The sequence below is a fragment of the Gobio gobio genome, assembly GCF_949357685.1.
Source record: "Gobio gobio genome assembly, chromosome: 8".
NCBI classification, from domain to species: domain Eukaryota; kingdom Metazoa; phylum Chordata; class Actinopteri; order Cypriniformes; family Gobionidae; genus Gobio; species Gobio gobio.
Genome location: NC_137114.1, coordinates 21,558,543 through 21,584,163, shown reverse-complemented (window position 1 = coordinate 21,584,163; position 25,621 = coordinate 21,558,543). Strand labels below are relative to the sequence as shown.

Below are 25,621 nucleotides of genomic sequence, written 5' to 3'. Positions count from 1 at the left end.
GGAGGGGGGAATGGGGAACACGTTAGTTTAGGGTTCAGTTTTCACTATTAACTAGGCTATAGTTGCTTATTAGCATGCATATTACTAGCATATTGGCTGTTTAATAGTACTTATAAAGCACTTATTAATGCATTATTCTGCATGCATCTCCATATCCAACTTAACAACTATCTTATAAACTATTAATAAGCAGTAATTAGGAGTTTGAGGCAAAAGTCATAGTTAATAATGAGAACTAGACCAAAAATGTAGGATTTGCTTTGATACTATTTTCTCTCAGAAACTGCTAGTAAATTCATAATTACAAAGAAATAGTTACAAGTGAAAATTTGAAGTAGAAATGGTATTTTCTTGTTTTATTTACAACCTCGAAAAATCGTTTTACAGTGAGTTGGACATTAGTTACAGTACTGTTTCATGTCCCCATCATAAATGTTTTGATGCATTGGATAAAATATTAAAGTTACAATTTGAAGTTTCTGAAAAATGGAAATCAAATTAGCTTTGTTCTAGTATCTATTAAGTGAACAAAGAGGTTTGAGCAGATGTTCCCGGGTGCTATTTCTAACATGAAAATTTCATGTTTATTTCCTTGGAATTATTATAATTAATCAACGTTCTGAGTTTGAACAGGTTCAAATTTCTGCAGCTATCTGGAATGGTTTTGATGGACAAATAAGTCAACAGCACAGATGCACTTGATTTCTAGAAAAAAGGGTGAACGAGAGGAAGAAAAAAAGGCCAATCACAGATGTCTGAGGTGTAAGGGGAGGGGCTGGCTGGAGTTTAGAGGTGGCCTTGCTATATCTCACCCACATGTAGGCTTCCACTGGTCGATGACACCTCTGGTTGAGGTCGCAATGCGCATAAGTGCGTCTCTGTTGACTTGCTCGCGGCAGGACGCAGCCTCCACCTTGAGCTCATAGGTACGTCTTTGAAAGTTTCTGTGAGTCAGGCACTTCTTCTTTTCCAACATCTAGAGTCATCTTGCTGTTTCTCATCTTGTCTGCTGTCTCTCTACATCTTCCCCTCCCCCATCACCAAGTGCCGTGCTTTCTATATCTGGAAAAACATCTTTTGATTACAAAAGCATCCGTGCAAGTGTCTGATTGTGTGTTGAGGTCTTTTCAGACTGCAGGCCCGGAGAGGATGTGTCACTGCAGACAGGTTTTCCCCTGTTACTCATGGGCCTCTTTCTCTCGCTGTGTCTTTGTCTCTTTATGTGGGTCTGACCGATGCACTTTTGCAGTTTTCTAAAGTTATCACCTGCGTTTGACTTTCTGGTGTTCAAGCTATAGGTGCTTCTCTACAAGTGACTTTTTTTGTCGATAGCGCTCATCGATTGTTGTGGCCTGGGCTAATGTCTGTTGTTGGACAGTAGTTTTGACATCTGATGTACACCTTCGTACAATGAAGGGAAGGGTTCGGTTTAGTGATGGGACACGGGGTGACCTGCGTGTCACATTCAGACATTTACGGGCCTGTACGGCAGGTAAGTCAATTGCTCACTGCACTACCGCAGAATTTGCAGTCATTTTAGTAAAAAAATTGCATCGCAATTACACAGCATTTTCTTCAGTTTCATTCTTCTTATTCTCACACTCAAATGAGAATTCAACTGCACCAGGGCTTTAGAAGTGGGCGAAGAAAGAATAGGAACTGGTGAGGTATCGTTCGCTATGATGCTCTTTGTTTAGCGTACTATAGCTATAGCTCTTAGAAATCATTTAGAAAAACCTTAGTAAAGCAAAATAAGATCTTGGTGTTTCCATATGCAATTCATTTAGACATAAACATAGCAACAACTTTCTGCACCTGTGGCCTGTTTCTTGGTAGTTGCTAGAGTGATCACGATAGTTGTAGAAAATACAGTAAAGCATGAAACGGTTAATGAAATGTTGTACTATTTTAGATAAAAAATTTAGAATATGCTTAGCATATTCCATTTGCTTAACACACAGTATATAACTAGATCCTTTTTCTAATCAACTTGGATTATACGTTTTTTGTGACTTGTGAAAAAGCAAAACTATTACAACACTCTAGAGACTATTAATATTGTTGCATAATACAGGACTCATCAGACTTTTTCCCAGAAAACAATGGTACACACACACAAGCTAATGCTACAAATAAAGCTGCAACGGGCCACATAAGTTGTCTTTTCTGTTTTTAATTCTCTGTTAAAGGTACCATTTACCCCCAAAAAAATCTGTAGTCTTTTACTCACACCCTCATGTCATCCCAAACTTGCATGACTTTTGAAAAATATCTCTGTGATTTGAACATTCGATGCGTTTGGAAACCGATGTTCTTTAACGATCTTCGTTTGTGTTCTGCTGAAGAAAATAAGTCATACAGTTTTGGAACGACGTGAGAGTGAGTAAAATGATTAAATTTTTTTCATTTTTGGGTGAACTATCCCTTTAAATAAACCAACTTGGTTCCAGAACACCTCATTTGTGTTAATGAGCTTTGAAAGCTACGCATTTTGAGTGTGTAAACCCCCATCAGTTAATTTGGACAGTTATGAAAAATAATGATCATGCACACACCTGTTTGGTAAATTTACGATATTATTGTTGGGTTGTTTCAGTTGTTCTTTCATGCTTTGCTGAGTGCATGTGTTGTGTGTGTGTGTGTCTCACTTTTAGCTAGTTTAGCATCAATTCTAGTAATTAGAACATTGAGCATCGTCATCTCAGTACAATATGTTCCACAATCCGTCACCGCTGTGTCTGCGCTGAGGGGGAGTGATCGTATCAGCAAGTTTTTGCAGGCATTCGATAATCTTTGACTTTCTTTTGTGCGCAATTGTGAGATACGAAAACAGACAATGCGTCATGTGAATATTGCAGATTGAGATACTTGCATCTCGAACCTTATACGCCTCGCTAATAACGGCAAAAAACAGCCATTTTATATTCTAGAATGGTCGTGTTATTTGGAGTGTCATTCTTGGCACGCACTATAAGATCGAGTATCGAAATAGTGTTTTTCACCATGTCCACTTTCTGCGCAATTGTGAGGAATAAGCACACAGCTGCGATGTAGGCCTACTGTAATCAAATGCTCCACCAGACACCACATCACACTGCTACTACAGTAGATGCATATCTAAACCGACCTACTGTATGGCTTTGATACTGTTGTTGTTGATCAAACAAACTTGAACTCTTACGAGTTTCAGCGTACCGGCATTAGTCAGAGTTTCACATTCTGAAGAGGTCTGTGGCTTCAACGCAAAGCTCCACAACAGAATTTCAAAGATGATGCAAAATTTGAAAGGCCCTTTGCCGCTTGACATGACCAGACATGTCCGCCTCCACTCTGTGCCATACCCAGACAATGCAATTCTAGTTCATGGGTGAATGTATTGTGAGATAGAAATGATTAAACATTGCTAGAGTTTCATTTTGTGAATTAGTATGTCTGCCTGATGGCTGAAAGTAGGTTAGAGGTGTTGTGACGCTGATGACTTCAGGAAAAAACCCTACTGATTCCTCTGAATATGTCTTTCACACTCTCTGAAATTATGTAAATGCAAAGTTTATTTACCTCTTCGGGCTTATCTATGTTTCATTCTTTCTTTCGGTCTGTAAAACCTTCACTATGAAAGGTTTGATTAATCCTTGGGTGCTTGTAAAATGGCAATGATACTGGTTAGGATTAAATCTTCTGGTCCAATATATGTCTGTTGAATATCTAGATTTTGATATGATTAGTACACTCTTCCATGTGCCCTAAAACTCCTCAAATGAATGGACTAGAATAACTACGACAAAACAGGTCATTTGATTTTAGCACAGCTAGATTTGTTTTTTTAAATGGCTAATTGATGTGTGTTGGGTTTGGTGGCATATTAAAAAAATACATATTAAAGCTAGATACACACATTGATGAATGAATATATAATATCCATTCAAGTTAATAAATAAATATAGAAATAACGAGGAGCCGATAAATAAATTGAGTTTGTATCAGATATAAAAAATAAAAAATTATATTATCAATTGCACTCATGATCCATTGTACTTAGTTATCAATAAACAATGTAATCTGATTGTTTTAAATATATAGATTTTTCAAATTATTTTTAAATATTATTATTTGTGACGTAGTTTTGTAACTAATATTAGCAATTTTAATTATTTTCTCATAATGTAGCATATTTTGTTGTATACAACAACTATATGTAATTTATATAATCTACTGATTTTCATGAGAGATCTCTCTTTCACGTCGACTCCGATTCCTTTGACAAACTTAACCTCTGTTTTTCTCCCCCCCTTCCAAAGGCTGACATGAAATTTCACAGCTCGACATCAAACCCGATCATCTCACTTCAGCCTCCCCTTTCACTCTTTGAAGATGATCCGCATTCATAACCCTCACCACGTGCCATTTCTGCACCAGACAGAGCAGCTCCGCCAGGCTGGGATCCTTTGTGACACACTTCTCACCGCGGAGGGCCTTTCATTTAAAGCCCACGCTCTGATCCTAGTGCTGGCGAGCAAACGACTCAAGCGTCAGTTAACAGACCAGCACGGTCCAGGTCTGGGGTACTGCTGTGATATAGAAAGCGTCTCTCCCCACACACTCAAGCAAATCTTGGACTACGTGTACAGCGAATCGGTGGAGGTGCCCAAAGATGACCTGGAAGAGCTGCTGAAGGGCGCCGAGTACCTGGAAGTGGAGTCTTTGGTGGAACAGTGTCAAGCACAACTTAGTAGTCCAGATTCCCCTATTAAGACAGACAAAAAAGTGGTAAAGTCACTCCAAGATGAAAAAACATACAAGCAGAACGAGTTGTCCAAAAGAAGCCACCCTACGGATAAAGACGACCTCGATTATTCTTTAGAAGAAGAACGTTCTTCCACCAATAAGGACCACAAGAGGTCGGTCCATGATCCACACAAGAAAAGTTCTCCTGTGTCTCCAAAGCCTCCCATGTTCTCCAGAGAACCCATCATCTCCTCCAGCACCCCATCTCCGACCCCTCGCTTCTGTTGGCCCCCGGTCAGCCCGTCTCATAGCATGGTGTTAAACTGTCGAGAAATCATGACCTTCCACTCCCTCCGAACTTACCCGTACCCCACACCTATGTACCCCATGCTGCACCGCTCGATCCAGCCACAGGTCTCCTCCTCACTTATGGGTTACACAGGGTTGATTCACCCCTATCACCCTCTCATACATTCACCTCAGCGGACCCAAGACAGTCCCTTCATTTCGGGTCTAAAAGGAAAGAACCCCTCTATCAGTACAGCTTTAACAGAGTCCGTGTCAGAAGGTCAAGAAAGGTAAGAAACAACACTTAGATGACACTTAAAAATGTTATTGATTTGATTTATGAAACCGATTTTAAAGCAAGACGAGTAAACAAGAATAGCTAACAGTTAATTTGAGTTTGGCGAACTATAGATTAAAAAATAGATTTTTCTTGATTTTGACTATCGATGATCTATTTTTGGTCACACTTTATATTAGATGTCTTTTACCGCTATGTACTTACATCAAAAAATAAGTACAATGTAGTTATTGTGTTCATATTGTATTGCAAAACACTTGAGGTGTATGTTTAGGGACAGGTTTGGTGGTATGGGTTTGACAGTTTAACTATAGATGTTAATTACAGCTGTAATAACGTGCAGGTATTTTATATATATATATATATAATATATATATATATAGAAGTACATTGTAAAAAAACATGTATGTACACAATGTTAGTAAATGGTAGTTAAAGACACCTTATATAAAGCGGGACCCTATTTTTTTATATCCAAACAATACATATCAAAGATGAATGGATATTTCAATGAATAAATACATCAATAACTAAACGCCAATAAATAAACTGCGTTTGTTTAGCATATGTTACATTGATCAGAGAGAGGTGGTTTAAAAAAAATCTTACCCTTTGAACTTATCGATTGTACTTAATCATCAATAAATATCAATGCACACACACATTTTAGGCAAAATATTTTGCAAAAAACTTTGGTTTTAAATAGATATTGTTCACATTGAGATGCTTGCTATCTAATGCTATCTAATGCAATGATATATTCATATGTTTAACGGGTGGCTTAACTTTTCTAAACCTGCATGACATTTGATCATATTTTTGTTTTGTTTGGATACCAAAATCCTTCCACATATATTCCTTAGAAGAAAGTAAGTTATACAGGTTTGTAATGACATGAAGGTGAGTAAATAATAAAAGAAAATCCTTTTTTGGGTGACCTATCTCTAAAATACATTTTGAGTGACCTAATTTTGGGCTGTCTGGATGCCTGAACAATAAACATACAATAATATTTAAACACTAAGAAACTATATCTTTTTTTAACTTTGACCTTCAGTAGTCCAGTGTCCATAGTCTTTTTCAGGGAGAAGTCAGGGGTTATAAGGGTACTGTCAGCACGGTCAAAGAAATCCCTTTTTTATAACGATTTTTTCGTCAGGAAGCCACATTATAGTGAGCTAATTTCAGCGGAACACCATTAGCCTGGTAAACACGTTTTTCACCAATGCAACAACATATTTACAGTCATAACCAAAGCAAACACCACAACCTCTGACCATGTTTACTTTAAATATTTTTTTTTTTTTTTTTTTAAGGAATGGTTTACTACTATGCAAAACTATTCTGATTCTGGAGCGGAAGTCACACCAGGCATCGAAGAAGATCACGGTTGCTCGAAATCGTGTTTAAAATCTTTTGACTCAACTCATGCTTTTTAAATCGTTTTTGTGCGCTGCTTTTTCTTTTTAGATAAAATAATAATCATCAAAAATAGTTTTTGATCAAAAATGTTGTACATATCTTTTATTCTATAACATGTTTTTGGATCAAAACATTTTTAAGTTGAGGAACAAATTCAATCAAGCATGTCAAACTTTTTCACGGGCTCTCTTTCTGTACTTTCCAACAGACACATTTTCCCCAACCAGCCCCCTGTTCCACCTACATGAACAGTCTTTCTGCAGGCTCCATTAAAATGAGGGGAACTAATAACACCCTCTGGTTCAGTGGCAGCGGAATAACAGTTCAATAAAGACAATTATGTTCAAAAACGATAATTATGGATAGTGTTATGATATATTATTGTGATGAAACACTTTGGGGTATGAATAATAAATATTGTTATGATTATTTATCCGTCATTAGACGTGTATGATGTATATAGATCTGTCAGTCACTATAAGTGTTTGAGCCTGTATAAAAGCACAGAAGCACCATGTGCACTAAATACTGGATATGTCGGTGGAGTGTTTTGGAAAACAACACTTACTATCAAGGCCGAAACTGAGGGGAGCCCCCCAATTGTCCCCGAATTTACAGATAGCAAACATGAAAGTAAGCCATCTCCACCCTCAGAGCAGGATGTTCTATTTCAGGCTCATTTTTAGCTGTTCCACTCCCTAATTTGCCACACACACAAACAGGTGCCCCATTTTGACAGATCTTTATGCTTGTTTTGTTCAATGTGAGTGTAAAATTGAAACGCATGCAAACGATGCATGCACATACATCGAAAACAGTACAAACCACCCACTCACCAGTTCATCAAGTTTCATGATTAAACATCCAGAATAATGTACATTTCGGAAGGCCTTTGATACATAAGGTAATAGGGTCACTTCATATATTTTGGAGAGCATATTATTATTATTATTTTGGCTCTAAATATTTGAATCGGATGAAAAATCGGATGATCTTTTCTTCAAACTTGTAGATGCGCTGCAGGTTGCTTTACTCTGGCAGAGGAAACCATTGTCTGCTTGCTTTGTTTCCTGCTACCTGAGCAGAAAACCTTTGTTCCTACAGTTTTTGGTCGTGTTTTAGACAGAAGGAACTGATGTAAGTCTAAATTGATCTTCTTAATCGCTTGATAAAACAGGTTTGAAATGCCTTATAAAGGCCATTCGCCGCCTTGTGACTACATGTATCAGAATGTGTGCACCTTGTATCAATTTTTTTATTCTTTACACCTACTCATTTCATGACACTTGCAGTACAAAATGTTTATTAAAAAAGTACATTTTAGTAAAATAAAGAATCTGTGAAGAAAGTTTATAAAAGTTTATATTTGTCTAAGGAACTACTTTCAAGTAGTATTTAAGCGAAGGCATTTAGACCAGAAGGTTTGTACAAAATCAGTCACTGGTAGTGCATGTCCTCCTAAATAATGTCTCAAATGTAATATCACACTAAACCTAACAGAGAGTATCAGCAGTAACGCCTGAAAGCGTGTGGGTTTCTCACTGACCTTTACCTGCTGGTCAGAATTAGCTGTGGTCTAGCTAAAACACTTGAATGTGTGGAAATGCAGCTCTAGAAGTGCAACTGAATCTGCAGGTGTAAGTTGACCAGATCAACAAGTGTTAAAAGAAAAAAAAAACGCCAGCGGAAAATGCAGTGACTCAGTTTGAAGTTATTTGTTGATGATAAAAGAACAAAGTTCAAAAAGCTAATGTCTATACTAGTTACACATGGAAAATATGGACATCTTTGAATATGCGTTAACATGACAACATTTTCCACAGGAAGCCAAAGCTTCAAGAGGAGAGGGAGATATGCTGCAGACACTGCGGTAAGCCGGCCCTGGAAAACCCCTGGAGGTCAACCACTGGCTCGTCAACCTCAGGTAATATGTCGTATAAAAACACAAAAATGAATCGATGTACATGCACATGCTCTTATCTGCACACAAATCTGAATAAAGAAGGCACATAGATACTCGTGTAGAAGCTGGGTGGCAGTAAGTTGCAGATTTTGCCTTGGATGTATTGACGTTTTACCTAGTTCAGAGGAATGGATGCCCACAACAGGATGTAAATCTCTCAAAGAGCTGAAAGCAATTTAAGGTAGAGATGGTGGCCGTTGCCTCCCTTCCTCTGACTGCAGTAAACGAAAGGATAGTATGGAAAAAATGACGGCGTCTTTTGAAATGCTAAATTAATTAATGCATCTATCAGTGGAACTTGATTCCTGTGAAATCTTTCCCATTAAAGGGTTTTTATTTTACATATACATGTACATTCATGCGTTTAAAAAGCAGAAAAAGGTCGGCACAGCAAAATAGTGGACTCGCACACGGCTCATCGCCTGATTTATTTTTGGACACATTTTGGAGCTTTTTTTATCCGTTTTTTATTACTTCTTTAGTCAAGCACCTGAACTTGAGCATATTTTTGCAGGTGCTTTGCTTCCATTTATGCATTTAGCAGATGCTTTTATCCAAAGCGACTTACGATGAACAAAAGCAGTTCATCAAAAGGCCAACAATATTTATAGTGAATAACGCAACGTTTATTCACTCTTAGAAGAAACTTTTCTATATAGAACCTGTGTTCTGTCAGGCGCTTCATAGAACCTCCATTGGATCATTTTATGGATTTAGTTTTAATGAATTATTTTAGTTTTAATTCATTTTTTTGTTTAATTAAACTTTATGAATGAAACAGATCATAACAAAAATTGAAATAACCTGTTAAACATGAAAGTATTATGCAATCATTTAAAAAAATTCTCCCTATATAGGACCTTTTTTAGCATAAAGTGTTCTTCTGTCAAGAACTCCAGGGTTCTACATAGAACATTTTCTTCTGAAAGTGAAACGCAAGACTTTGAAACAAAGCAGTGAAGTGGTGAAATGCAAAGTTTTTTTTAATTTATTTTTTATTTAAATGTCATAAGTCTTATTCATTTATTATATATAATTATTGATTTTTAATTTTTAACATTCCTCAAACCATACTCTAGCAATGCCAAGGTCATAGGTTAAATTTCCAGGGAGTGCTTGACTGATAAAATGTGATTTAATGTCAGTTTGGACAAAAAAGTGTCTGACAAATGCATAAATGTAAATAAATGCTAGCATTATAAATGAGTTAAACTGCTGAAATGACTTTGTAGAACATTTACAGTGGCCTTAGTTACTTTGGTTACTTAAAATCGGTATGAAACAGAAGTTGCCATTTATCTAAGTGAAACGGCTTCTCAAACATGAAAAATGTAGGATGGGGCTTGATTTTGTCCATGGGGAATTGATTGGATGGTTGTGGTTTGCTATTGCAATATATAATATTAATTAATTAATATTAATATCTCATTTGATTGACATACTGTTCCGCCCTCGCACAAATAAAGAAAAGAGGAGATTAAAGGTGCACTATGCGGGATTTTCAGTTACTGTTTATAAACACAACATTTAAACTTGGCCCCTACTCACGGGCAAGAGAGCGCCAGAAGCGCAAACCCTCTCCCCTGGCATGACATATCAGTCAGTAGCACATGCAGCCCAACCAAGATAATACCAGTGGGAAGATGAGGAATGAGCTGTTTTGCAAATATTGTTTATCATGCATAAATAGCATTTATTTGCGTGTGTGTGTGTGTGTGTGTGTGTGTGTGTGTGTGTGTGTGTGTGTGTGTGTGTGTGTGTGTGTGTGTGTGTGTGTGTGTGTGTGTGTGTGTGTGTGTGTGTGTGTGTGTGTGTGTGTGTGTGTGTGTGTGTGTGTGTGTGTGTGTGTGTGTGTGTGTGTGTGTGTGTGTGTGTGTGTGTGTGTGTGTGTGTGTGTGTGTGTGTGTATATATGAAAGATCAGTTACACTAGCGTGACTGGCTTTAACTTGCAAGCGAGTTTTGGCCATCTTCAGTCTAGCTCTCTAACACAGTAATTACATTTCATTATAAAAACGTAATTACAATGAATATAAATCTGATTCAAGTTGTAGATAGCAGCCAAAAAATCAGTAGCAACAATTGTTTTTGTGTAAAAAAATAAAATAAGAAATTACTGGCACAGGACAATAGCTGTTTCCTTCCACCTCTTTTTAAGGGATATCGCATAAAATAAAGGCTGGATGGAAACACCAAGATGCGCATGAATTCTAAATATGCACATGAAAAACTTGTGCACTCGAGGTGGATAGAAAATTGTATCCGATAAGAAGATGTGTACATAAACTACGATGGAAACGAATTTACAGAATAAATCCCTCGATGATTGCATTCCTAAACACCAGGCATCTGAACGCAAGATAACACAACAACATTAATGTCTCATCCAATTCATTTATCATGTAGGAAAAAAGAACCATAACGGCTTCTCTGATTACAGCAACTTTCAGTTTTATTACAGATATTTCGTTTTGGTTTCTTGAACAAATTGGATGGAAGCACAGCTTTATGCGCAAATATTTTATGCACAGTGTTGGGGAAAGTTACTTTTAAAAGTAATACATTACAATATTGCGTTACTCCCTTAAAAAGTAACAAATTGCGATACTTTTTTCTCACCTGGGCTGGGCTTGTTAGTTTTTTTATAACGAAAAAGTTCTATTTTTGTGCAAATGTAAAGACAGTTTCTTTCAAACCAAAAGTGAAATGAACAAGCCTCAGGCTAAAGGAAACGCAAATCAATGCTTCTACAGGGCGCAGCTCAGACAAACCTTTAAGGGATTAGTTCACTTCAAAATTAAAATTTCCTGATACTTTACTCACCCCCATCTCCTCCAAGATGTTCCTGTTTTTCTTTCTTCAGTCGGAAAGAAATTACGTTTTTTGAGGAAAACATTTCAGGATTTTTCTCCACATCATAGACTTCCATTGCAACCAAAATGTTCAAAGGTCCAAATCAATGCAGTTTCAAAATGCTTCGAAGGGCTTCAGAGGCTCTGCACGATCCCAGGCGAGAAATAGGGTCTTATCTAGCGAAACGATTTGTCATAAAAAAATAATAAAAAATAATTTAATATACTTTTTAACCTAAATTGCTCATCTTGTCAATGGTGTGGAGAAAAATCCTGGAACGTTTTCCTCCAAAAACGCATTTTCTTTTCGCGTAACTTACATTACTACTTTGTAAAAGTAACTCCGATATTTTGCTGTAAATTTTAATGTAATGTGTTACTTTACTAGTTAACTGAAAAAAGTAATCTGATTACTTAACTAATGTTACTTGTAATGCATTACCCCAACACTGTGTATGCGATATTCCAATTTAGCGCATAAGTTAAATTTGCAACTTTGTGTCTAACCAGACAGTAGCTATGTTTCCATTCAAACACCACCACACATTTCTATTGGACCTTAAGTAATAATTGAGAGGCATTACTTTTGTATGATTTTTTTCAAACGCATTGCAAGTAACGGGAGTTACGTTATCATATAACTACTAAAGTAATGCATTGCTTTTAAATTTACAACCAAATATCTGAGTTACTTTTTCAAATAAGTAACGTAAGTTTTCCCATTTATTGACTGACAGGCAGCTCTCCTGTCCTCATGTTGAGAGAAATCGTGAGTAAGTGCAGAGGTGTTGTGTGCGCTGTGTGTGAACATAATGTTATTGTAGTTCTAGACTAAATGTGAACATGCATTTACTCATCTCACTCGTACAAAAACACATCCAGTGTTCCTCAAAATCAATAAAAACAGTGAAATGCAAACTCAGAATATTACACAAACCGGCAATCATTAAATGTTAATTATTGCCGCTAGATATTTTAAAATAATTTTCACACTTTCATAACCCCCAGTATATTTAGTTGTATGAATATATCAAAAGAAAGAACAGAGCCTCTGCTTTTAAACAACAACAAAAAAGTTTTATTCTGCTGCATGCATTCCTTTTTCAACATTTGAATGTGTAAGTTTCATTAAAAAAAAGCTACATTTTGAGCAAAAAGCTGAGAAAAACAAGTCTACATCCAGATCGGGTTGAGGTATCAGAATGACAATCAAAACATAGATGGAGTAGATCAAGTCCAAAGCTTCACAATCCTATACTTTGTGGGTTCAAAGTTTCATTTGGTAATGTTTGGCAGTTTTGATTTATATGCTGTTATATGCTAACATATGCTATCGCTTTTTTCTGCTTCTTCACTTGTGTTTTGATCCGGAGATTCAGTACTCTTTCAGAAGATATGTCATAGCGCCCCCTACCGCATAAAAAAACACACAAAGCAGAGGGAAAGAGGTACATTACATAAATATACTTTATGTATTTAATCTCACTTTATTAACCAATGTCTTGCTTACATACAATTTGCTGCGGACCTTTGATGGTTCAATTCATCCATACTAATAAGCAAACATTTACTTTAGTTAAACACCAGATTAGGTTTTTTTTTCTTTTTTTTTCTTTTTTTAGTTATTCTTACTTTCTACTCCTGTGTCCTATTTTCCTCAATCCAGAATGGCAGCACAGCTGAAAGGTTTGTTTGAGCTGCACCCTCTACTGTACAAGGGTGAATTTTGCTTCTTTTTTTCAGCCTGATGCTTATTCATTTAACTTTTGGTGTGAAAGGGCTTTTAGTTTTGCCAAAAATAAAACGTAACTTTTTTTAAAGAAATAAATATATATATGACATAAACATAATAAACAAGCAAACCCAGCTTATTCAGTTATCTGGATTCTACTGTTGGTCATTTGACATGATCCAGGATTGTCAGGTTCTTCAAAGCTTACCCCGGAGTTGCTGTTGGAGCAACATGTCCGTAAGATCAAACCTGCTCGGGAGCCGCTTATATAATGTGTAAACAAGATTAGAGTACATCTTTTTAAGCAGAGGTGATACTTGAAGTCTGTCCCAGCCACTGCTTCTTTCTTACAAGAGAACAGAACAGAAATTAAAATGACCGTTGACAAATGTATCCATGTTTTAACCGGTTTGGCACAGATTACCCAACATTGGGTTACACTGACCCAACACTGGGTATGTATGTGAGGGAAATGACTCAGAAAAACTACCCAGCACTGAGTAAAAATATAAAAAAATAACCCAATAAAATGACCCAGCAGGCTGAACCCAGCATTTTACCCAGTGTAGAAATCATGAAATAATGGAAATGGTTGGGAATCATGTAGCAAATAGTACATTTTATTTATCTATTATGGGCCCTAAAAGGGTTGTCCCTATTCTCTTAATGAGTAATGGGTGTTTTTTGGGGCATAATGTGCAATAAACCAATCAGAGTCTCATCTCCCATTCCCTTTAAAAGCCAGTTGAGCTTGCAGCATGGCGGATTCATTATTTACATGGCGGGATTTGCGACCAGACTGAACTGAACGCTTCTTCAGAGAGGAATCCTTTTATTTTTAATATTTAAAAATGTTTTTGTGCTGCTGCGCATCCCTGTGTGTGTAATAAAGAGAGTGCGCGCATTGTGGACCCGCCCATAGGCGCATATTACTGATGCGCCACAAAATATAACACAAAAAATACTGCGCTATTGACTTTAGACTAGGTTTCAGTTGATCAATGGCACAGTTGTTTTCAGTTCCTCAAAATAGCAACCTGCCAACTATGCGCCTGAACAAACCTCGTTTTCAGACCAGCATGCCCATGGGCGAACAGATGGGAGCAAAAGCATTTGCTATTTAAACAATGTGACGTAGGACGTGAAAATGGTAATTGCGTTGGGCTGAAACTAGCAAAAATCACTTGAGTCGTGCCTGCCGCCACTTTGCGCCGGGTGTATGATAGGGCCCAAAAAACGTATGTCATTTTGGTAGCTTGGCTGTTTCCTTATAAGGGTTCCGAAATTCAAGTTTTTCGTCAGATGTGTGATGTAAAAATTTTTATATGATGTCATTAAGTTGCTGTCTTGCCTCCAGCCAATCACTGCATTGCTGATCATGGTTTTGAGTATCGATATATCTACCCTTTCCAATGAATACGCAACACAAGAATGCGCAGTAATCTTAGACAACTTAATCCAGATATTTTAATCAAATCTGCAAATTAGTTTGAAGAACCAAATTAGCCAGAGATCAGTTATCACGATTCGAATCATCTCAGATGTATTAAGTAAGGAACGAAGAATGGACCCTAGGTGAGAAATGGTAAAGCAAAAGTAATTGGGGAGAGAGGGGCACAAACATGACTTTCTCAGTTTGTGTAAATCCACTTGGGGTTCAGAGTATTTATTTTTTCTCACATTAATTTTACACATGTCTAGTACAATTATGTAGTTTTGTTTCATTAATACAGTGTATACTTTTTTCTTGATTTACTTGAAAGAATGGAAGTGAAATGTGACAACATGCCCCCATAGCACACTGAGTATACACTGTAGATAAAAAACAGTGTAAAAAAATATATACACTGTATTAATGAAAAAAAAAACACATAATTGTACTAGACAGGTGTAAAATGAATGTTTTTTTGTACATTGTAACATGACCAAATGAGACCTTAAAATGTTACCTGATATAATAAAAAATAATTGAAGACAAACTAAAATATGTTGTCAATAAAATACAATTATTAACTTTTTTAAATAAAATAATGGCATTTTTAATCATTAAAAATATAAAACATTTTAAGTTTGACAACAAACACATCGCTAAATACAGCTATACAGCATAGTTAAAAACATAATAATAATGAATAACTTCTGAACTTTGACTCTCAGTCTTTAGTCACTTTTTGCATATGGTTTCTCAAAAGAATTCATAAAAGTATAGAATATAATAGCATATTTCTAATAGGGGCACATTACAACATGCCCCACCTCCGCAACTGGGATTTAAACCATGGATCATCTTCTGCTGCTTAGATAAGTATTAAATAACAGATATAAGATTAAAATTATATCTGATTTGTCTTATTTTAAATAAACACAACAAAAAAAAGAGATGATAAATAAACTTAAGTAGGAAATGCTATGGTTAAATAAATGTTCAGTGATATCTTCCAAAGATATTTTAATTTTGGCGCAATTTTATATAGCAACTACTAAATACGAGTTTCGTCATCCTGGCATGTGTGGAAAGTTTTAAACCATATGTGTTACAACTAACCCCACGTTAGGTTGTGCCCTGCTCTCCCCTATAATGCATAACTTTACAAAAAAGTAACTAAGTAACACAATTAGTTACTTTTAAAAGTAACCTTCCCCAACACTGCAAGTAATACACTTGCTTTTATAATTTATTTAATTATAATGTATTTATTTATACAGTTTTTCAAACGGATACAATATTCAGGCCATTTCTGGTTATCAGACATTAATGCAATGAGCTACACCTGTGGTTAATCTGCTAGCACAAATGTGTGAACTTGAAGGGAAATTACTTCATACATCAGATACGTTTTTGTTTCAAAATCACATTGACATCAGTTGGTTAAATGTTCATGGAAATAAAGTTAGCATATGTTTCCAGATGCCACTTAGCATCTAATGCAATGACATTCATGCATTTTAAGTGTCCAGATACTTTTAAGGAGTCACTGTGTAGTAACAATAGTGGTTGTGCTTTGTCCTAGTTCACATAGGGTTCCCATTGTTCAAAGGCAGAACCAAATGACCCCTTACCTTCTAAAGCGGGGTGTAAAGCTGCGTGCGCAAGAGAAAACTGTGGCTTCTGAATCGTGGTGCATCAGCACAGTCCTGTGGTTGATTGGCTCTGTGCTCCATGGTGGTTTGAATACAGTACCAAACGCAAAGTGTTGACATGTGCTTTTTTCATCCAAATTGGGGTTAGAGCGCTTTTAATGTGTGCGAGTGTGCACGGCAGAGCATTTTGGGGTGAGAATGATAGTAACACATTTTTGTGAGATGATATCTTTAAGAGACTATGTAATTTCGACTATTCAGTTTGTGGGTAGTTTTAGTTTAAAATAAATATAAATGTATATTTCTATTAATTAAATGATAAAGTGCAGATTTTTTACACTGTACTTTTTTACAACTAAAATTGTCCTGTGGATTTTTTTATGTAGTCTCTTATTAATACGCAATTCCATGTCTAATAATAACTAAAGTCGTTTTGGAAGAAAAGCATGTCAACAACAATTCTGAAATATAAGATTTTCTCATTTTCTTGAACTTCCAAGAAAATGCTTGTCACATAACCTAAAAATACACAAAACCTTAATATGACTCATTCAACCTGACAAACATTAGGTTGCGCCAACTCAACTCGCATCATTTTAAAGTCTTTTCCAAACTGATGCGTTTTGCTTTTATTAAAATGCATACGATAACTTAAGTCGCCAGTTTTAAGAACAATCGGGCACATTGTACGATGTCGCCTATTCAAACGGCAAACTTGTGCTGTAACGGCGCAAGTTTCTGCAGCAGTTTTATGCTACTGCGCTCGCTGCATCCTGGGTTAGTGTTGTGTGGGGTATGTGGGAATGTGTGGGTGTTTATATATGTGTGAATACAATGACTGTATTGTGCACGTATGTTTGCCTTTGTTTCACATGACTTTTGCATTTGATTTTTTTTTCTCAGCATGCTCTGAAGTGTAAGCTTACACAACCTTGCAAGTGTCCATATGATTGTCATAAACGCTCTCTTCGCGATATAAAGACAGAAAGTGTTAACCATGCTTTTTTTTCACACTTTGAGCTGTACAGGGGAGGATGTGGTGTGTGTGTATGTATATATGAGTTTTTGTGTGTGTGTGTGTGTGTGTGTGTGTGTGTGTGTGTGTGTGTGTGTGTGTGTGTGTGTGTGTGTGTGTGTGTGTGTGTGTGTGTGTGTGTGTGTGTGTGTGTGTGTGTGTGTGTGTGTGTGTGTGTGTGTGTGTGTGTGTGTGTGTGTGTGTGTGGACAGGGAGAGCTATAAACTAGGCCGCACACCAAGTTGCCACAGGATGTGTTTATCTAAAATTGGGCCCCTCGGCTGCGCACTACCAAAGCTCAGTTGTCACTTAATTTTTGACCATAAATCACTTTTAATCTTGCCGTATTTAAATTTGATATAAAATAAACATAAGATTGGTTTGTTATTTGAACAGAACTGGATATTTAACAGCAAATTGTTGTTTTGAGTTCTTTCCGATGAAGATTCGTTAACAAGCGGCCATTTTTTTGATTTTTTTTAATTTTTTTGTGTATATTTTGAATTAGACTCCTCAAGTCAGACATTACAACAATATTTTTGTTATATCATCAATCTTCATTTGTACAGTTAATACCATTTAATGTGTATTGTCTTTCAAGGAAATTAGCAACATCAATTATAAAGGTTCTATATGGCACCAAAAATGGTTCTTCGTCGTAATCCTAGAGGAACCACTTTTGGTGCTATATAGCACCATATCTTAACATGTTCTGTACATAGCGGTGCTATATAGCACCTTAGTCAAAGAACCGGTGAAGAACCTCTGAAGAACCGCTGAAGAACCACCAAAATTGGTGCTATATTGCACGGTTCCCCTATGATTAGTGAGCCAAGAACCTTTTTTGGTGTCATATAGAACCTTTTTTTTTAGAGTGTGTATAGTGAGGTCCTCATCGGTTCATTTAAACATGAAAATTAAGATAAAGTTTCATGATTACAGAAAACAAAAAATACATTTATAATAAAAAGAAAGATAAAACTGTATTTTACCGTGTTTTTTTTTACACAAGTTACATGTAGTCACAATAGTAATTACTGTAAATTGTGCTTAATTGCATGCAACCTAATCCAAACCCTAACCATATAGTAAGTACATGTAGTTCATTACTATTAATTAGTACTTAAATATATAATTTTACTGTAACACAGACACCTTAAAACAAAGTGTAACCAAAAGAAAATATATACCAAAATCATCTTCTGCATTTCCAATTTTCCATTACAAATTATATTAATATCACAGCAATTAGAGTGAACTGAAATTCACACTTTGATTTATTCGTTTTCGGTTTGTCCATCTTTTTGTCAATCGCAGGTCGAGCATTTTAAACAGAAACAATTTAAACAGAATGTGAAATGAAAAGGAATAAGAATACTTATGAAATGTACAGAAGCCTTGAAAGGCCATACATTATTCTTTATTCTTTTTTTTCTTTTTTTCTTGTAAGAAAGTAGTGCAACATATTTCTCTGGCCAGCTGCAAACCATCGGTTTCTGTCAAACATCGTGCAGACATCTCAAGTTGACTGGAAACTAGACTGACCGCATGTTCAGAATCACTAGAGTGTCGATAACGCTGATAAAGTTGTGGTCTTCTTCTCAAGTCATTTGGAAGTGGTCCAAATGAAAATGAACTCTAAAGTTAGTGAAGCACACAAGATGGTCGGCCTGCGAATGTTCATGCAGCTCGAGTTCTGCTGTCATTAAAACAAAATAAGGACAGACCACATAGCTTACTAATAAATGTCTAAAAGTGTGAAAATTATTTTGGTAACACTTTCCCATATTTGTTAATGTTATATGTATTAACCAACATTAACAATGACAAATACATTACTGTATTTATTAATGTTATAAGTTAATGTTAGTAAATAAAAATACAACTCTTCATTGTTACAGTTGTTCATGTTAGTTCAGGTCCATTAAAAAGTATTAACATACACAACTTTTGCTTTTAATAATGTATTAGTAAACACTGAAATGAAAAGTGTTTCTCATTGTTTGTTCATTTTAACTAATGTAGTGTTATGTTAACAAATGAAACCTTATTTAAACGTGTTACCCTTATTTTTTATTTATTTTAAGTCCCCTTTCACTTTCACACGTGGTTAACTGGTGTTTTAACAGGATGGAACAATCATCACCAGTAGCGCATTAGACAACACATGGACGAATTTAAACGCATTTAACCAGATATGAGGGGCCATAGAGCTGACCAGCATCAGACCAAAAATAACCCTGCTTTCTCACCGAGCACTGCAGCTGTTTTTGCCTCAGTTACCATGATGATGTGTTGAGAGCTTTAGTCGAAGGGTCACTATTTCTATAAAAACATGCATAGATGAGACACATATCTTTAAACTGAACACTTATGCCATCATTCAAATGTTTGTGGTCAGTCACATTTTCCCTTTGGGTTTCTGGAAAGAAATTAATACTTTTTATTCAGCAAGGATGCACTGTAAAACAAATTATTTCAACATTTCAAGTTGACTAAAACATTTTTAAGTTGAGTTGTGCCTTAAATGGATCAAAAGTGATATATTTTGTAACATTATACATTTTTTTGTTTTTTTTTACTATTTCAAATAAATGCTGTTTTTGTTTCTGTTTGTTTACTTTCTATTCATCCAATAATCCTGAGAGAAATGTCATGGTTTTCGCAAAAATATTTAGCAGCACAAATGAATGTTTCTTGAGCATCAAATCATCATCATAGAAAGATTTCTGAAGAATCATGTGACACTGAAGACTGGAGTAATGATGCTGAAAATTCAGCTTTTACATCACAGGAATACATTTTAATAATATTTCACAGTATTACACTCTAAAAATGCTGGGTTAAAAATAACCCAAGTTGGGTTGAAAATGGACAAACCCAGCAATTGGGTTGTTTTGACCCAGCAATTGGGTTGTTTTAAGCAAACATTTAACCCAACCGCTGGGTTAAAACAATTATTTTTAACTCAGCATTTTTTAGAGTGTACTGTTTTTACTGTATATTTGATCAAATAAATGCAGCCTTGGTGAGCAAAAGATACTTTATTTAAAAACATTTATCATTATTTCATTAAAACATTTATGAATCTGCATTCATGCAAAATTCACAACTTTACAAAAAAATTACAGGTTACACTTTAGTTTAAGGTGTCTTTGTGACACTGTAATTATACATTTAAGTACTGGGTAGTATTACTACGTGTACTTATTATAGGGTTAAGATTAGGGTTTGGTTTGGTTTAGGATTAGTTGCATGTAATTATGCATAATGTATAGTTATTACTTTATGTAACAAATGTAACTCACCGTGTAAAATAAAGAGCTACCAAAAAATTTTTTTAATGCATTAAAAACTGGTCTGAAGATTTGAATATGTAAACTGAGCCAGATGTGACTGTATTGTGTCTGTGGTTTTCTTCTGAAATGAATCTGCATTAAAAAAGAGTGTACACTGATAACAGAGACGTGTTCTATTTCTAGTCCACTTGTTCACCGGTTATTCACCTACTGTTGTTCTGTCATCGCCCGTTTGCAGGTTCGGGGGAGATGGCGTTCAGGTGTAAGTTCTGTGGCCGAGGTGGACGGGACAGGCGATCTCTGCGCTCACTCAGAAGGGGTGTCGGGGGAGAGAAGCCTTACCAGTGTAAACAGTGTAGCAAGAGGTTCAGCCTCAAACACCAGCTGGACACTCATCACCGGGTCCACACAGGTACATCCAACCTTTAAACCCAAGAGCAGAGCCTTCTTCCAGAGTTTGAGCTCCAGTCTGGAGGTTTCTAGTGATCCTGAAGATTGGCTGGTTCAGGTGTGTTTAACTGGGGCTGGAGCTGAACTCTGCTGGAAGGTGGCGCTATAGCGGCAGGATTGGACAAACCTCATTCAGATAAAGATTTCACTTTCTGAGAAATCGCACATTGTGTTTCACTGTATGAAGATTACAGATCTAATCTTCATACAGTGAGAAACAGTTATTTTAGCAGCATAGCTTTTTTTTTTTTCAAATAGCAAAAACAATTTTTTATTGTTTTAGCTTTAATTAAGAATTGTTAAAAAATGTTTGATATCATGTTAACCTTTATGTGCTTTTCGGGGTCTTATTGATGACAAATGATGTTTGTTGAAAAAAACATAAAAGATATTCCCTTCATCTAAATGGCATGAGACTCAAAAAAGAGACTCCAGAGATTGTGTTTGACACAAGACAATGTGTTTTTTTTAACATAATAATGTTTTTTCAAAAAATCACTCACTTTATTAATGTTTTTACCCCACATTTGTGCAGTGTTGGGAGATTTAAGATAGATTTTTTAATTTATATGAATACATTAAAATAATATTTATTTTTAAATAGCATGAATGGGGAAATAAAATTTTAAAAAAGCTTTTTTTATATTTGTCAAATAAAAAAAACTAAATCAGCCATAACACAGAAGTGAAGTGGCAACCCTGTAGCACATCCACAATGTGGAACACTCATGCTCACACACACATACACAGATACACAGATCCACCCTCAAAAAAATCACCCATAGACATCAACGGGAGACTATAAAAAAATTGCTTTTTGTTACATAATTTGTCCCAGAAAAAATCAGTTACAATGCAGAAAACACTAAAAATTAAGGGCCGATACCACAACACATCCCTGATGGAGCAAATGCTCAGAACGCTATACCCCATCCCCCCAAAACCCCACAAAATCACTCATAAGAAATGAAAAATGGGCTGCCATAAGTTGCTCTCTGTTGCATGATTTGTCAAAAAGAATTCAGCTACAATGCAGAACACACAGAAATGATGGAGTGACACCATAAAAGTTTTTTTGTTTTGTTATTATAATTATTTTATAATGTCTAAACATAAACCTAAATAATAATTTTTAAAAAATGAAAAAATGTATACCCATAAGGAAATGGAAAATGAGCCAGTGAGTTATGCTTTGAAGCCATCTACTGGCTGTAGTGGAAATTTCATGTTATTTTAATTTTAAAAGTGTTTGTTTAGTGCCAGTTATTGGCAGCAATCTTCCATTAAACCATGGCACATTGTCCATGTTATCGCCATGAATGAAAATGAGAAATGTGGATCTTTTTTAAAGTAAAAAGTTTTTTTTTTTATAAAGTTTTTTTTATTTTATTTTTTATAAATGTTAAATCCCCTCAACACTCCACACATGCAGAGTAAAAACAGTAAAAACGTGAGTGATGTTAAATTATGTTACAAAATCACATTTTATTGTCCCCAACAGCCTGAGTGTACATCCCAGATGAATAGCACATAAGGGTTCAAATGAAACCTTCAGCTCACCTCTCTCTCCTCGTCTCTCTTCCAGGTGAGAAACCATTTGAGTGTCGGCTGTGCGGCCAACGTTCACGTGACTATTCAGCTATGATCAAGCACCTGCGCACTCACGGCGGCGCCACACCATACCAGTGCACCATGTGTCTGGAGTTTTGTAGCAGCCTGGCAGCCATGCAGAAACACCTGAAGAATCACCCCTCGCAGGACTTCCCTCCGGACTGGAGCCTGAGCAGCACATACCTGTACAACTGCCACACTTGACCATACAAATACTGGACATTTGAGTCCAGGAGAGTAAAATGTGTAGACATGGAACATTTGATACAGTTTTGTTATTTTAAATACTTTTATGAATTTATTTTGAAACCATTTTACAAATATCATAATATATATTTAATTTACATACAATGAACATTTATGCCAATGATGGATGTTTTCTTTGAAGACGTCTAGTTAGGTGAACATTGCACCCACCAATTAAGATATAGATAATTTGCCAATGCTTATTTTCTCTGTGAAATATCAATCATCACAATAGCATACAAAATACTTTTTTATTTATTGAGCTGGTGAAATCTGAAACATTTATCTAAGCACTCACTATGTGATCTATTGTATTTACACACTGTATGCAATCTTTTAATAAAAGCATTATGATTAAAGCAGAAAGAGTTTGTGGCTTTTTTTTTAATGCTTCCATGTCTGGAAGTATGCAAAATAACCTGAAACCCTATATATGAAAGCTGAAGCTCAAACGTGATGCGTAACACAAGAATGAACCTCATTGGTTCTTGCAGAAGCTCAAACGAGCTGCGTAACACAAGAATGAACCTCATTGGTTTTTGCTGAAGCTCAAACGTGATGCGTAACACAAGAATGAACCTCATTGGTTCTTGCTGGAGCTCAAAAGTGATGCGTAACACGAGAATGCACCTCATTGGTTCTTGCTGGAGCTCAAAAGTGATGCGTAACATGAGAATGAACCTCATTGGTTCTTGCTGGAGCTCAAAAGTGATGCGTAACATGAGAATGAACCTCATTGGTTCTTGCACGTCAAGCAAATTTGATATTCCGTTTATCATAACTGATTTGGAGGTTGATGAATATTTGTGTGAATATAAGCCTAAATTAAATATGTTCATCATAAAAAGCGATGGATTTTGGATTAGTTGTACGATCTCTTTATGAATTTTTTGAAGTGTCAAAGCGATAGTTGCATACCTGTCAATGGAGGGACAAAAATCTGTCAGATTTCATTCAATGGTCTTCATTTGTGTTTCAAAGATGATTGTAAGGCTTAGAGGTTTGGAACGACATGAGGGCGAGTAAATGATGACAACATTTAAATTTTTGGGTGAACTAATAACCCTTTCATTCATGTCAGCATCAGTGTTTCAGATCTAGTCCGCCAAGACTAAGCGTGCATACCATTCTTATGAATAAATGCTGTTTAAATATATTCTGAGAGTTTTCACGATTGAAATAAATGAATTAATTGTTTTAGCTTTCTGCACTTATCACAGAATCTGTAAAGATGGACTAAACACAAATATTTATGTTTTGTATATCCTTGCTGGAATTCAAATAAAAAAAGTTCTCATTCACAACAATTATAACAGGTGTTAAATGAAAACTGGTGAAACAGCGGACATTAATGGCCATTAAAAGATGCTTAGGTCATGCGCAGGTCAAATTATGCATAGAGAACAGTTAAAGGGATAGTTCACCCAAAAATGAAAATTCTGTCATCATTTACTCACCCTCAAGTTGTTCCAAACCTGTATGAGTTTCTTTGTTCTGCTGAACACAAAAGAATATATTCTGAAGAATGTTTGTAACAAAGCAGATAGAGCAACCATTGACTACCATAGTATTTTTTCCCCTATATGGTAGTCAATGGTTGCTCTATCTGCTTGGTTACCAATATATCCTTTTATGTTCAGCAGAACAAAGAAACTCATACAGGTTTGGAACAACTTGAGGGTGAGTAAATGATGACAGAAGTTTCATTTTTGGGCGAACTATCCCTTTAACTGGCAAAACGTTGCTTTGTGGTGGCAACAACTGGTTTAATGTGTGACCTCTTTGTTGACGACCAGATTAGAACACCACCCTGATGATTATCATAGTGCAACTCTGAACATCAAGAATAAACAAACATTTCACAACACAGTGGCCAAATACACTAACTTAGCCTATATAATAAAATATCAACAATATGAAAATATTTTTTCAAATGTAATAAAATGTAGACTACTGTCTTCGTGGATGTAATAGGCCTAGATGTATTTCATCTGTTTAGCATAGACAAAAATAGATCTCTTCCAAACTTATAGCCATATTTATTTTTTAATTTTTATAAATTTACAATCTGTCGATTTTAGGCAGAGTTGACAGATTTCATGAAAATCGTGTTTAATGGCACAGACTCAAGATTTTTAGATTCAGATGAATCCATCCAGTTGTCGGAGATCAAATGCGTTAAGTGGGGGCCTGTTTAAAATCTCATCTTATAACAGAAGACCAAAAAAAGAAAGAAAAAGAAACTCTCTGAACTCTCTCATAAAATAATGGCGTTTTATTCAGCTAAGAAATGCAATGGCGCAATGTCAAAGCCAATGTTCTTAGAATGTGAACACATAATGTGGGGGGTTATAGCCTATCGCACTCATAACAATAACAATACTCGCATTCGCTGACTTTGACATCGCTCCTCCTGGGTGTTGTGGATAGTGAAAGTATCCTGGTGGTTTCACGTTGTAGTCTTTCGCCCGCTCCCAATTTTCAGTTCACAATCTTTTGAATCCTGAAGTTCCAGTTCCACTTGACTTGTCTGTAGGTGGTGCAGCGCATCGGCGGAAGAGCCACCGGCAGTGGCGGTTCTACATTGAATTGCACCCTGGGCAAGACCTCCTTCGAGCGAATCCTTTTAAGATGTTCTGA

General features: G+C 36.0%; 1 protein-coding gene across 2 annotated transcripts; it reads left to right on the top strand.

The window, feature by feature from the left end:
* The first annotated feature begins 818 nt into the window (after nucleotides 1–818).
* On the top strand, nucleotides 819–23,344 carry zbtb32 (zinc finger and BTB domain containing 32). Of its 2 annotated transcripts, none has more exons than XM_079823860.1 (5): nucleotides 819–926; nucleotides 4,299–5,303; nucleotides 8,557–8,657; nucleotides 20,913–21,086; nucleotides 22,710–23,344. In XM_079823860.1, the coding sequence occupies exons 2-5, from the start codon at nucleotides 4,372–4,374 to the stop codon at nucleotides 22,937–22,939; spliced, it is 1,437 nt and encodes a 478-aa protein (XP_079679986.1). In that variant the 5' UTR covers nucleotides 819–926; nucleotides 4,299–4,371; the 3' UTR covers nucleotides 22,940–23,344. The 2 variants fall into 2 exon arrangements, with proteins under 2 accessions (XP_079679986.1, XP_079679987.1); XM_079823861.1 differs by lacking the exon at nucleotides 819–926 and adding an exon at nucleotides 1,157–1,492.
* Nucleotides 23,345–25,621: the final 2,277 nt, after the last annotated feature.

What these genes read in the sequence shown, in the direction of transcription:
- zbtb32 (XM_079823860.1), top strand. Translation starts at nt 4,372, where the DNA reads ATGATCCGCATTCATAACCCTCACCACGTGCCATTTCTGCACCAGACA. An exon ending in GTGTCAGAAGGTCAAGAAAG is followed by an intron (nt 5,304 to 8,556) that starts GTAAGAAACAAC and finishes CATTTTCCACAG; the next exon opens with GAAGCCAAAGCTTCAAGAGG. An exon ending in CACTGGCTCGTCAACCTCAG is followed by an intron (nt 8,658 to 20,912) that starts GTAATATGTCGT and finishes GCCCGTTTGCAG; the next exon opens with GTTCGGGGGAGATGGCGTTC.